Source organism: Marmota flaviventris, chromosome 8 (genome assembly GCF_047511675.1).
Source record: "Marmota flaviventris isolate mMarFla1 chromosome 8, mMarFla1.hap1, whole genome shotgun sequence".
Taxonomy (NCBI): Eukaryota; Metazoa; Chordata; class Mammalia; order Rodentia; family Sciuridae; genus Marmota; species Marmota flaviventris.
This window is the reverse complement of record NC_092505.1, coordinates 11,724,464-11,739,293: the sequence shown is the minus strand read 5'-3', so window position 1 is coordinate 11,739,293 and position 14,830 is coordinate 11,724,464. Positions and strand designations below refer to the sequence as shown.

Sequence of the window (14,830 nt, the reverse complement as noted above, 5' to 3'; positions counted from 1 at the left end):
ATGTAGTTTGTTGCTCCTGTGGGATGACTCAGATAACAGGGACAGTGCAGTCATACTACAAAAGTCAGTGTTTTTGCTTTTGTTTTCATGTTCAAATGAGGTGGTGTCAATACTTTGAACTGGAAGTAGAAGCTTAAACTGGAATCAGGAACACCGAAGTCCTTGAAATCTGGAAGGAGTTTCAGTTAGTGCTTCAAAACTTCCTAAGTTGGAGCAACACAAAACTAAAGAAAAGTTTTGTAATTGAAGTTTACAGATATGAAATGGACTTTTCTAAAGGCAGGGGTAGAAGGCTGTCCTAAATACATTATCCTCGTCTATACAGATCTTACTGAGAAGTAGTAAAATAATGTAGTTTCACTGAGGATGCAGATAAACAAAGTCACCTACTCAGCACTAGGAAACTAGGACAGTATAAGAATTTAGGAGGACTGGGTAAGCAGTTTCATGTTACTGCTTTTCTGTACTGCTTCTTATGAAGGCTTGTTTTGGTTTCAAATGTTTTCAAGTGATACTTCTTGAATAACTTAAATCCATTTTCCCAGTTAGCCCAACAGTTATAAGCAAAAGAGATAAAACACTTTATGTGGCAAAAAATTCAGTCTACCTCTGAGCAGCAGGGAAATTAAAACAGTAAAGAAAGGCAACAGGCAAGGCTTATAAGAAACAATAGGTTGCATTTAAGTCCTTATATAAAATAAGACAAAAAGCTTTCAGGTTGCAAATGTTAACCTTGATTTCATTTTACCTTTTTGGAAAAATTTAATGGGATGATTAAAAAAAAAAAAAACCTAAGTAATATCCAAGGTAAACAGATAATTTTATGGTACAGTTTTATGATTTGGGAATCAATTTCTCCCCAAATAAAATGTTTTTACAAATTAATTAGGACATTACCACAAAGCCAATGGAAAAAAACAAAAACCTTGATTGAACTGCAAACACTAACAAGCTTTTCAAATAACAAACCGCTAAACTTATGATTAAAATGCTAAAAATCAAAAAAATTACAAATGATAGTGTTTGAGAGTAACTACATAAAATTGTATTTCCATCAAACAAGTCTAATTTAGACTCCAATACATAAGAGCTCAAACTTTGATGGTGAACAATCCTTTTCTACCTTAATGCAGTGTAGGAAGAATAGCACACATTAAAGTTTGTTACGAAAATAGAGTTTATTAAAAACATCCCTATTGTTTTGAGGAGCTTTCACCGTTACCTTGTCTTAAATTAAAAAAAAAAAAAAAATAGAGAGCACTTCTAATTACGATTTGTAAACTTTTTAAAGTCAAAACTTTTAAAAAGTTACAGCAAAAAAGGGTAATATTTATTCATATCTTCAGTATTTTTTGTTATTTTGTGGCTATTTTTAAATAGAAGGGAAGCAATCAAATTGCTTTACAATTCCCCACCAACTACTGCGGGGCTGTGATATAGCAGGAGCAAATATAATACAGCATCTGTACACCTCAAGCTCTACACTCCAGAAGTGTCACTGTCACATTGGGACAAATTCCAGTCTCTAACGAGGAGCCTCTGCTGCTGAGCCAGAATCCTTTTCGGGTTCAACGGATGAGGTAGCCTCAGCAGGTAACTCTTCGGAAGGTTTCACCACTGTGGCCTCGGCCTCCCCCTTAGCAAGTTCTGAAACAGTGTCTACATTTCCAACTTGGCTAATGGGGGGTTCAACGGTTTTGTTACCACCTGCCCTGTCTGTCACCTCAGGCTTTTCCTTTCCTCGGTTTTCTTCCTTCTCTCTACGAGACTCTCTATCTCTAGAATCTCTCTCTCTATCTCGGTGCCCACTAGAACGTCTATTTCTCTCTTCCAAGTCTCTGTGCCTGTCCCGGTCAGGGCTCCTTCTTCCCCACTCTCTCCTTTCACGATTACTATTATCTCTATCATCATTACGGTTCCCATACCGTTCCCGGTCATTTTCCACCCTATTTCCGAAAGATCTTCTTCCAAACCTTTCTTGGTCTCTACCTGAATTGAACTGCTGCCTGCTATCATTTCTAAACTGCTGTGGCTGCTGCTGGGCTGGTGGTGGCTGCTGTGATGGTGGTGGTTGCTGCGGCTGTGGCTGTGGTGGAGGTGGCTGCTGTGGCTGTGGCTGCGATTGTTGCTGCCTTCCATCTCTGTCTTCGGGACCCCCTGGGCCTGGCCCTGGGCCCCCCAACCCTGGCATTCCACCAGGCCTAACAAAAGGGCCATGTGGTGGGAAGGGCCCTTTCATTCCATGCGGTGGAGGCATTGCAAAGCCCCCTGGTCCTGGTGGTGGACCTCTGTGCATCATATGCGGTGGCATGGGGCGGGGTGGCATCAGAGGGAATCTCTGTAAATGAGGTGGAGGCATTCCTGGAGGGCGCTGGAGTGGGATGAGGCCAGGTCGTGCACCCAGAAGACCAGTAGATGGTGCCTGGAGCCCGATTACAGGACCAGGAGTGACTCCTTGAGTGCCTAAAACACAACAAAAATAAAAAATGTAAATGCCACAGAAGACAGCCTTCTAATTTTAGCTGTTATCTGTGGAGTTAAAGGCAAAATGAAATTCAATCTAGAATCTTAATTTTCATGCTATGTATCAATCTGTACCAACGCATCCCACGTCCACTGTGAGAGTCCAGTACCTAAAGCAAGGAATCTATTAATGACTCATTTTGTAAGTAATTAGTATATAGATGGAGGCAAAAGCAAGCTGGAAAAGAAAACAAATACACCAATTTTTGAAGAGTAGGTCAAAATCTTCGGCAGGCTTCAGTAGAAGCTGTTTCACCACTCCAAATACACTAGAGAAACATGTTTTAAAACCTAATGAGAGAAAGGATTGCATTCACCAGCAATAACTACTGAAGCCAAGCAAAGGGTATTTCAGGTGTACCCTTAACAAAATCTCAGTCTAAGTCTTAACTAAACATAACTACTAGATTAGGAAAAAAATGAGGCCACTGACCTAGAAAATCCAGTGAGAAAATGATTCTATGCTACAGTCTATAGTCTTAAAATGCCTCATAGAACAGCACAATGTGTAACCTGCCAGGTCGCCAAGACTGCTGAATAATGCTAGGTGTTCATTCTTCCAAGATGAATAAACTGATGCTGTTATGGTAACAATGACTTACTAGTTTCACTTTCTCATTTACATGAGGGCTTCTCATTCTAGTCTGAGAGTTACACAAATTCAACGATTCAACATCTATAATCATAGTGAAAAGAAGTAAGGATTTGTTTTGGTTCTCCACTTACATAATAGGCACCAAATCTCTCTCAATTTCTTTCTTTCAAATATAAGGTAAATACTCCCAAAGGGCGGGGGGAGAGAGAATTTTTAAAATATTTATTATTTAGTTTTCAGTGGAAACAACATCTTTATTTTATTTTTATGTGGTACTGAGGATTGAACCTGGGTCCTGCCTGTGCTAGGCGAGCACTCTACTGCTGAGCCACAATCCCAGCCCCAGGAGTTACTTTGATAATGGAAAAGTGCTCCAGATATTGTCAGAACATGGTATTTACCACTTACTGCAGAAAATCTTTGAGCAAGTTATGGTTTATGCTATGAGCTGGTAATGGCAATAGAAATGCTTGTGTAATTAATAGAAAAATGACTCAATTCTTTAGTACTAGTTTTTCAGCTTCTCCCCCCCACCCCATCATGTTATTTTAGGTTATAACTTGCAAACTAAAGTCTTTCCATGTTTCTACAATTTCTGTATAAAAAAATTAATGTAATAAATGAGAATTTCTTCTTCAGTTTGTGTTATTCATAACATGATCCAATTTTCGTCAGGCTTAACCACTGAAGTGAACCTGAAACGTGTACGTAGAAATCTAGTTTATAACTTTTCTTTTTTGGGGTGGTGCTGGGGTTTGAACTCAGGGCCTCATGTACTCGAGGCAAGTGTCTAACACTGAGCCATACTCATTATAACTATTTTGACATGAACGCTGCCCAGTTTGGGCACTTACTAAAATGCCCTCTAAATGCTTAAACAGAAATACACTTATGCAATATAAACTTTCTCAGGAGTGATCTTGGACACATACCCTTGTTTTTTTTTTTTTAACATTTATTTTTTAGTTGTAGATGGATGCAATACCATTTTATTTTTATGTGGTGCTGAGGATGGAACCCAGTGCCTCACACATGCTAGGCGAGAGCTCTACCCCTAAGCCACAACCCCAGCCGCAGTATCCAGGTTTATAAAATAGGCATAGCAGTGATATCTGTCACTTCCACTTGACATCAAATGAAGTAAGAATGGGTTCAGTGCCTCTCTATTAACTACTGAAATTACTATTCCATACATCTTATTTAGATAGTCCTAACACTAAATATTTGATTTACAAAAAGAACAGTTTTATCATTTCTGATAATTACGATCTTCATCAATTCCTCCTGTTCCCTCAATACCCAGCATGTTTTGAAGTCAAGTTTGGTGGCTGGGGAAATTTTAAGTATACTGAGTAACAGCAAAAAGATAGATTTTAATTTGTCCCCTCAGACTGTAGTTAGGAAAATCCTGGACAACGAATACACACAGGACCACCACCTAGACTGTATTTCAGACTCAAATGAGATCTAGTGGCAGACCGAAACATTCTTCTTAGCATTTTAAGTAAATATAATTGAATATATATCATAAAAACAAAAGTACCTAAGGTATGTCCTTCCTCTCATTCTAAATTCTAAAATAATAGTGTTATTTTCTAGATCTGTGGCCTTTAGTTCAAAGCAACATAAAATGTACATACTCAGTTAAAGCTTCTTTTAATAGAGATCTCATTACACAGAAGCATTTTAAAGCAACCAAACTTTATTTTTTTCCATCAGCTTTATATGAAAAGTTTTGTTTTCAAGAACTGAAAGGACCAATGTTTACTGTTCTGAAGGTCAGTGTGTATACTCCAGCACATTTCTTTAAGCTTCAAAGGGCAAAGGCAAAATTTTTAAATGCTAGAAAATGGGAGAGGGTTTCAAAATACCTATTATGACAAAAGAATTAAGTTCAGTATTCTTCAAAAGCAAACGGTGACTCTTACAGGGCAATGGAAAGGTCCCATTCTTAATTTCCTCATCATGACTTGGTTTTCTGAATTATCAATCTGAGAGTGGCCAAAGAATGCAAAACGACCTCAACCTTGTTCAGGAAATAGAAAACTGGAAACAATTCTATATAAAACAAATCTGAGGCTCTAGGACTGCACCTCTTAAGTCCTTTATAGCATGCATTTGAGGGTATATAGACTGTTAACAAGGTCAACACATACATGACAATCATATACTTAAAACCTCCTATACAGCACAATTTTTATAAAGAAAAAAAATCGCAATTCATCCATTTTACCCATATGGGTATTTGTCCTTGGGATTTGCTTAAAAGATCATACCCCAAAAATCTTCCCTATTTTGTAAATAGTGTTAGGAAGATGTGTCAAGCTGATTTCCTTTTAAGTCTGTAGACCCAATGGCCTTTGGACCAGAAGTAGATGGTAGATTTCTTTTTTTATTGGATTAGCTGTAGTTCTCTTTCCTCTTCTGCAGTGAGCACATATTACTTTTATAATAAAAGATATTTAATTAAAAATACATGAGGTGGCAAAAGGTAGATATGCGATCTGAACTTCAAGTTTTATTAGGCAATCTTTATTAGGAAAGCTGACAGAAAGTTCATACCAATGGAATACATATTGAGTTTCCAGGTCAAAAGAGCATGAAGAGCAATAATTCACTTTATCTGGAAATACGCTGTACACTAAGATATGTTCCTAGAGTTACAGATGAAAAATCAAATTCATTCACACACACAGTGAACATCTGAACTTTATATTATTAACTTGTCTAACAGGCTGGGAATATAAATAAAATCTTCCCTTTCTTCAAAGGGACAGTCTAGTTCAAACAAACCTTAATTTTTGTAGAAGACAGAAACTAGTATGGTGATAAAAAAAGGTGGAACTGATAAAGACGATGTGTGGATCTGAGTGGGAATTAAGGGGAATGTCTGGTTTGGGTCTCAATGGAAGTAGAGCACATACAATGCCAATGTAAGGAAGGACACTACTGGTCAAAAAAGGAATAGTTTTTGAAAAGGCTTACAACAAAGTGATGCACCCAAGTGCTCTGTTCAGAGAATGAAACAGAACAACTTGATGAAAACTGAGAAAACATAGGAGATGAGGTTTTTGAAGCTGGTCAAATGAACCAGGGCAATTCAGAGGCCTTACATGCCATAAGGAACCCAGATAAAACAGGGATAAATGATCCTTTTTTTTTGGGGGGGGGGGATACCAGGGATTGAACTCAGGAGCACTCAACCCCTGAGCCACATCCCCAGCCCTATTTCATATTTTATTTAGAGACAGGATCTCACTGAGTTGCTTAGTGCTTTGCTTTTTGCTGAGGCTGGCTCTGAATATGCTATCCTCCTGCCTCAGCTGTTGGGATTACAAGTGTGCACCATTGCACCTGGTCTGACACTTTGTTCTAAAGATTCTTCAGGAAAGAAGTGTATAGGAAAGCAAAGAGGAGGAGGATACTGCAGAGTATTTGGGTTCTCATTCCAAGAATCTAGTAGATGGTGATGAGACTGAACCCCAAGAAAGGTGCTAAAGCTGAGACAAATTTAAGATATTTAGTGGAACAGAGTTCTTGCTATGAATGACTTATAGAGTGGGTGAAGTTTTGATGCAAGACCAGGAATGCAGAAGCAATGTTTGAATACAAATTAACATGTTTCTTATGGTACTAACACACTGAGTCAGAGGGTCTGGAATACCTCAGTGGAAATGTGCTTAAGAAGCTGATTATGTGCATATCTAGAACTTAGAAGAGTAGAGTCACAGTATTATTATAGGCAAAAGAAACAAGGGAATAATAGATCAGACCTGACAAAACATTGTATTAGACACAGGAATTTCTAATGCAAGGGTTCAGGACAGACCAAAGAAGCCATGAAAGTCAGTATTCAATGTTGACAAGAAATCACTGGAGCTCAACTCTAAATAACAAATCTACATACTTCCCATGATAATCAAAAAATGGTTATTGCACAATTAAAAAACAAAGGGGAGACACCACTGCTATTATGTGGGGAAAAAAAAAAAAAAGGAAAAAGTATACTAAAAGACTAAAGGGGAGGTGGGGGAAGTGGGAGATCACTCTCTTGGAGACCAATCGCAGCAGAATGTAAACAATGTATGCAAAAGGTACAACAACACTAAATAGGATGGTTTTCTGCCTAGGACTACAGTGTACCTACTGGGGAGAGACACATAAAATGTTTAATACAAAAGGTGTCATTTAAATACTGTGGAGAGACCAACCACATTAGCTGATGCAAAATTTAAGTAGAATATATGTATATTTTATATATATATATATATATATATATATATATATATAATTATTATTATTATTATTTTTAAAAGTACGGATCTCCTACATGAAAACGTGAGGGAGGAGGTTCAAGGAAGGTTAGGGAGGAAGGGCAGAGTGAACAAAGCAGTCTGTTCCTCCATATCTTCTCAGCCAATGACCTTGGCTTCCTTTTCTACTGCAGCCACCACCTCTGGAAGGTAATGAAAGTTTCATCACCAGGAACTTCAATTATTGCTCAATTCTCATTTCAGGTAGTCCCCCTTCTGATCCTCCTCCTTCCAGGTCATTCTCTCTGAGACTCCATTCCTCAATCTTCACCTTATCAGACTCATGACCCCAATACCCTTATGTCTCTCCTTACCTGCTTCCAGGTCCACGGCCCTCCCTCACCACAGCTGCCTGGAGGAACCCAACATTTGTTTTAAATGCAACTATTCTACCTAATCTACACTAAAAATGGCTGAGGGTCACACCAACCCCAGCACGCTGACTGGTGTCATTCACAAATTTTGTAACTACAACCCCAAGTGTGCCCCTAATTCTGGTGAGCAATCTCAACATTTTCTAGTCAATTTACACATTCATGTCCTACCTATTTCATGTTTGTTTCTCCTTCATTTTCGGTCTATTCCTAGCTTGTTTATTCCATAAAAACTTCACATAAGATAAAATTCATGTAATCTGCAACTTACCCACATAAAGCATGCAATTTAATGCTTTTTAGTGTATTCACAGAATTGGCAACCATCAAAATCAATGTTAGAACATTTTCATTATCCCCCAAAGAAACCCTGCATTCTTTAGCCATCACTCCTCCTTTCACCCCCACCCAGATAGGCATAACCTATTTCCTGTCTCTATGGACTTGCCTAGTCTCAACACTTCATACACATGGACTATTATTATGGCTGGCTTCCTTTATCACCTGGCACCTTTTCAAGGTTCATCCATGTTTTATAGCACCCTATGCATGTACTTCATTTTATTTTATTACCAAGTAACAGTCCATTATATGGACACACCATCTTTCATTTTATCCTAGTTTACCTTAAAAAAAGGACTTTCATCTACCTACCAGTGAAGTTATTCCTTCGGTCTATGACCATCCATATTTCAAAGACGAAGCCTTTTGTTTTTCTATCCTCGATCCACCTCCTCTTACCTATAAACCTAGCATTTGTTTCTTGTGCCAAAATTCTCCTATCGATGCTGAATAATCAGCATGCTAACATTATTTGGATTTTTAGGAAAACAAAACTAACTTCCCCATCCTGTATATTTTCAGCTACCACTCCATTTTATTGCTCCCCTACATGGCAAACCTCACAATTGTACCCTTGTCTTCAACTCCCATTTTCTTCTGACCATCTGTCATTGGGTTTTTGAACCATCATTCAGGAAAATCTCTTTCTCCAGGTCACCAGGAGCCTTCCAGCTGGCAAAGCTCAGCATCTTGAATCATCAATGCCATCTGGCAGTTCATCTCTCCCTCTTTCCTATGAAGGCTCTTCCCATGGTCTCCATAATGTTTCCTTCTTACGCACCCTTGCCTACTGGTTGGAGTTTTCTCAATTATAAAATGGGGTTCATCTCATAGGATTCTAAGGCTTAAATGATGACCATATACCAACGGCCTGGAGGAGTTCCTGGCAGGTGAAACTATGTATGTTTTAGCTCGGTACCGTGTTCCCAAAGGCTAAAAAATGTTGAAGGATTCTTTGACTTTGTCCTCTTGCCACTTCTCTATTCATAGTTTCTCCCTACATAACCCTTATAGGCCCCATGTCTTTAAATATGATCTTCATCACCAGGATTAACATCTCTAGATTTAAGTTGGTTTACTTGACATTTGCACCTGTGTATCAAAGTTAAAACAGCCAACATTCAAATTTAATACCCACTTCCCAAATCCTACACATTTGTGTATCTCGGGAATGGCAGTAAACACTTTATAAATTGCTTAGGTAAAAATCTTGTTATTCTTGACTTCTTTTACGAGTTATACTTAAGTAATGAGGCAATTCTAAAGGTTGTCTTCAAAACATTTTGAATGCAAACCCTTATGCCTTCACTGCACCAGAATCCAAACACACCATTCATTCCACTTTTACCAACTTCCATTATTATTTGTTCTCTATAGCTGCAATAATCCCTTGAAAAATGTAAATGAGATCACAACGCAAGCCAAAACCCTGTACCACTTCGTATTGCACTTGTCTGCACTCACCTCTTGTCACTCTTTACTTGGGGCTTAACCTTCTCCAACTGTATCAGCCCCTTATGGTCCCTCAAACAAATCAAGTTCCCTCTTAATTGAGATTCCTCTTTATTCTTACCTCTCTACCTGAAATGTCTTTTGTCTGTATTTACATAGCTTACTCTTCACGTTTTTGTTTTTTCATCCAATTGAAAAATGGCACATCAGTGTGATACCCTCAAATCCCCTAACAGTCTATCTTCACAGGAATATCTCCTTGTACAGCTATTAGTTTACTTGTTATCCAAGTCCCTACTAAATATAAACTCCAAGAAAGTAGGTTTCATTTTGTTCATGATGGTATTGTTAGCACCTGGGAGGGTGCCTGGCACACAATAATGCTAATTGCAAAGGTGATGCCCAATGTCAAAGAGAAGGTACCTCTTGGGATAAAAACAGGCAACAGGTCTAGAAATCTGATCCTTGGAAGGTGAGAATTATTTCTGCATAAACTTAGGAAAAACTGGACTTTTGAAAAAGGATGTGTTTTTCTATGAATTTCCTTTTCTGTTCCAAGCTGTTCTATCTTTTTAAAATTTGATCTCAACACTATGACAGTCGTGGTGGCATTTTGCATGAGGTTAAAATGGAATTTCACATGCATGAAGGAAAAAAATGTATCAACCACTCTTATCTCTTCCACCAATGCCTCTAGGCAAATATAAAAATATGTAAACATTTATTTAATGAACAAAAGTGTTTTCCTTTTATGATTTCAGACCTTCAGAAAACTGCAACAACAGTACAACTGACACATGTATTTCCTTTGCCTAGATTCACCAATTAATGTACTTAGGTACATTTATTTTGAAGACACTCCCAGTTGATTCTTATAGTAGGCATTGTGTTCTGACAGCTGAGAATGAAGAATAAGGAGCCAGATTTCAAGAATGAGAGAAGCATATTTCATTTAGATTGCATGATATTAAGATTTATATAAGCAAATTTTTTTCCTCAGAATATTAGGAAGATCTTTAAGAGAAACTTCAGTTTTTAGTAATATATATTTTAGGTATACTGAGATAGTTCATTCACTTTTAGCATAAGGGAATATTAAGCTATGTTTCCATAACATCTACATTAAGGGGGAAAAAAAAACTCTGAAATCAGACTGATTACCATCTTTTAAAAAAGACTCCATGGCTGGGCATGGTGGTGAACACCTGTAATCCCAGAGGCTCAAGAGGCTGAGACAGGAATATCATGAGTTCAAAGCCAGCCTCAGCAATGGTGAGGCTGTTAGCAATTCAGTGAAACCCTGTGTCTAAATAAAATATGAAAATAGGGCTGGGGATGCGGATCAGTGGTTGAATGCCGGAGTTCAATCCTTGGTAGGAAAAAAAAACCCAAAAAACCCCACAAAACCACAACTCCATGGATTTTCTGCAAAATAATGTAAAGTAGAATTTGAATGCTCATTTTTTCCTACACATCACTTATATTTGTGTTTTAGAATTTCAGCTTGCATATTAATTGCGAAGAATTTTATAAAAATTGACAAAGCCTAACAGCTACAACTTAAAAGTTAAGAATTTCACTATTAGAGAAAGTAAGTTTGAAATACACAGTTAACCTATCATAAATGTGATTGTCCATAGGCAATTTTATTTTTAATGTGAACCTGGTAAAGTCTTACCTGAAATTCTTCACAGCAATATTTGTCTGCCAAAATCAACCTAGAGTCCAAAGTTTCTGCTCTCCCACCTTCCTCAAGATGTCTCTCAGAGATATTTACGTTTAAATATAGTCTTCAGGCTAGTATTCTACACCAGCCTAGAGAGCCCAGGGTGACATGAAGAGAATGTAAAAGTGCTCTGGATTTTTTGCACATGACTACTCGTGTTTTGCTTGAAGTGCTGAGTCTTCTTGGAGAATATATAGTGTATATTCATGCATAAATTCATATTCCAAGTTCAATATTTGTTGTGGAAAAATCACTACTTTATGCACGGAATAATGTCATATAATAAGTTGAGGACATTGTAACGCATGTTTAAGAACTATTTCTATTCTGTAACACAAGTGAAATACCAATTCAAATATTTTAAATCTTCTGAGGCTGGGGTTGTGGCTCAGTGGTAGAGTACTCACCTAGCACACGTGAGCCCTGGGTTCTATCCTCAGCACCACATAAAAATAAAATAAATAAAATGTTTAAAAGCTCATGAAGAACAGGATAAAGTCATTAGATTTTGGGGGTACCAAATCAAATATCTATCATACTTTCTGCCTTATAATTTAACGTAATCAAATCATATACTAAAGTTCAAAATAAATATTAAAGTGTAAAAACTGTTCTTTAAAATTAGGTTGTATTATGTTTTTAAAACTCCTAATTTCTAGAATCTTCTCCAGGTTTTCTTTCAACGTTAATGACTTAATACATTACTAAAGATTGGTGCTCTAATGTTCTAATTTAAATGTTGTTAAAAATTACTAGCTCTAAAAAACCTCAAAATTTTAGAGACTAGGCAAAGAAATCCAAAGCTAAGTGAAATCATCATCAATTAAATACCTATCTTAAAGGAATTTCTGAAATGGCTGGTAAAATCATTTGCCTCCTAGGCAGTTTTAGGGATCATAACTATTGCACAAAAGCAAACACAAGTGTTTAATAATTCACAAATCAATTTTGTCTCCATATTTCTCAAGGTGCCCAAGTTTAGGATAAAGTCAAATATCTACTGAGGCTACACAGGGAATGAGTTTATCACAACACTTGCCTAGCAATTCAGCCTAATAGGCCAATAATTTGTGACTCTTTAAAGCCTCTGGCTACAAAAGTTGTAAGTAAAAAAGGATCTTACAAATACTCAATTCTTACTTTACCATCATTTGCAGTAGTGCAACAAAAATGGTGAGAGGTTCTCTTTATATTAATGATTACTGAATAAATGTATTTGACAAAAGGCTTTAATTATCCACAAAGGAATGAATTCAACCGACATTAGTTTTTGCTTGAAAACATTCTGGATAGCCTGGTAACACGGTAGAGATAGGTAACACAAACAAACATTTTTTTTTTGTGTATTTTTTTTATTGTTTGGAACACCAAAGTAACCCAAACTTCACATTTACAATGAACTTTTTAATAAAAATATGCTGTACATCATGTTAGAGATACATTATTATACAAAAGTTTTTGAGAAAAGTAAACACAGATACAGTCAAGAGAATGAACTGAATTGCTGTGATCTTTAATTTTTCTCCTCTCCTAAATGACCAACAACTGCACAATGTTATCTTTAGCTTTTATGAAACCAGCCCTGTGCTAACTACTTTGGCTTGTGAGCTACTAAGTACAGATTTCTTTAAAATCAATTAGTAATAAATTATTATTGTATATCTGGTATTCTTCTATTTCCAGTATCACCAAAAGAATCATGTCTAATGATGGGAATTTAATTCTCTTCATATATAGTAGCAGGGGTCAGGCGAACTACCTCAGCCTAGATCCAGAGACCAGCAGTCACTCCAAACTAATGCCCACACTGAAGTCTGATAATACAGAAAATTCTTAAACCAAATTATCCTTAAGGCATCCTAATGCCTCTTCCCATTATAATCAAGCCTCAAAACAGACTGTTTGGAGATATCTTGAACATTTGTTTGGCCCCTGCTACTTTATTATCATATTTCAGAAATTATGATCTAAGAGCTCAGTTAAGTCTCAATGACACATTTATCTTCCATTATAAGATAACTATTGGATATCATCAATGGAACCAATTTAGATAGCAAGTTATGCTATTTAAATGAACACCACGATGATTTAACACACACATTTTCTCAGTAAGCCAAATAAAGGAATTTTTAGTGTGTGAACTTAAGATATAGTCTAATCTACCTTGAAAATATCTGAGGCAACTATGTCAAGATATACTTCCTCCTAATAAGTTATTTTCCTGTTTGCCAACAAAGAATTTAGAAAGAATTACAACCAAAGGAATTTTAGGATTTCAAAGTATAAATATTCCCTAAGTGTTCTAAACATCATTTCTTACCTGTAATAACACCCACTGTTCACTAAATGCCTACCCTGTGGCGGATGTTTTACCCCCATTGAATAATTATGACACCTTGGTGTGTCAATGTCACTTTTACTCCCCTTTACAGGTGAGGAAATGAGAGTTCAGTGTCAACTTCTAGGCTTACAAGTTTTCTGGTCAGCATAGCATTTCCTTTTATGAACTTAAAAGAAAACATTAGAGCACCAAGAGAAAACCAGAAGCATCAGCTCCAATACTCCACACCTGGAGCATACCAGTAATACCTCTACTGAAATCACTGATCCTTTAGTACTGCAATACTGCAATGTGATTACTGCATTCCTTCATCAAAATGATGGGACTATGGTTAGTCTGTTTTAACCACTCCTTCTTTATTTGCAGACATATTAAGAATCTTATTTTGAAAAAGCAGTTTTGAACCTGCCAAGTATTCACCATGAGTAAAGCTTACCTTTTCAAGTCAAAAAAAAAAAAAAAAGGATGGACAAGAATTTATCATTAAAATTAAATATTGGTAGACACATTCAAGAAATACTGTGGGAATGTAATCCTTTTATGAATCTTTACAACAGATGACTCTGTGAAGATGGCAACCAGTGGGCAAGAGAACAATAGGTGGTAATGAGGAAATAGTATTATGTCAGAAGCCTTAGTGAATATAAATGATAGCTATTCAGCAGAAAAATCCATGTCCCTTCTCCAAAAAGCCTGCTTTTACCATGATGTAAAAATTAGGTCAAGTGCATTTTCTTATTTTGTTAAATAAACTTTTGTAATAGTTTAAAAACCTTTTAATAGGTCAAAACTTATGTGATATTATTTTCAAGATTTCTGATTAAAAACTGAAGGCCTTTTTTCCTCACAACTAGAACTGCACTTTAGTTAAAGCACTTTGTTTATTTAATAAAACTAAAAATGGTTTTCATTTTTACTTTGTCAAATTTTAAACCTTTCAGTATTTGAAAGGGCCTTCAATTTTTAAACTTCCATTTTAAAAGTTACAGTCAAAAGTAATCAGCAGAGGTGAAATATCAATAGCCCTGCAATGAATGAGTATCCCTTTCTCATGGAAATTTTATTCAGTGGGGAGGAGGTCTGATAAGCCAGACAAAAATAATACGAAATGTGAAGAAAGATTTAAAGTTTAATTATCTGTATTGTGGCACTGAGCTTACTAAG

General features: G+C 36.6%; 1 protein-coding gene across 4 annotated transcripts in view; it reads right to left on the bottom strand.

Annotated features, from left to right (window-relative positions):
- Positions 1-1,308: 1,308 nt before the first annotated feature.
- The window catches only part of Scaf4 (SR-related CTD associated factor 4), a 58,872-nt gene continuing 45,350 nt past the window's right edge, over positions 1,309-14,830 (bottom strand). For all 4 annotated transcript variants that reach the window (XM_027929116.2, XM_027929118.2, XM_027929117.2 and 1 more), the window contains exon 20: positions 1,309-2,463. In XM_027929116.2, the coding sequence (XP_027784917.1) occupies positions 1,526-2,463 (938 nt within the window). In that variant the 3' untranslated portion in view covers positions 1,309-1,525. The remainder of the gene's footprint in view (positions 2,464-14,830) is intronic.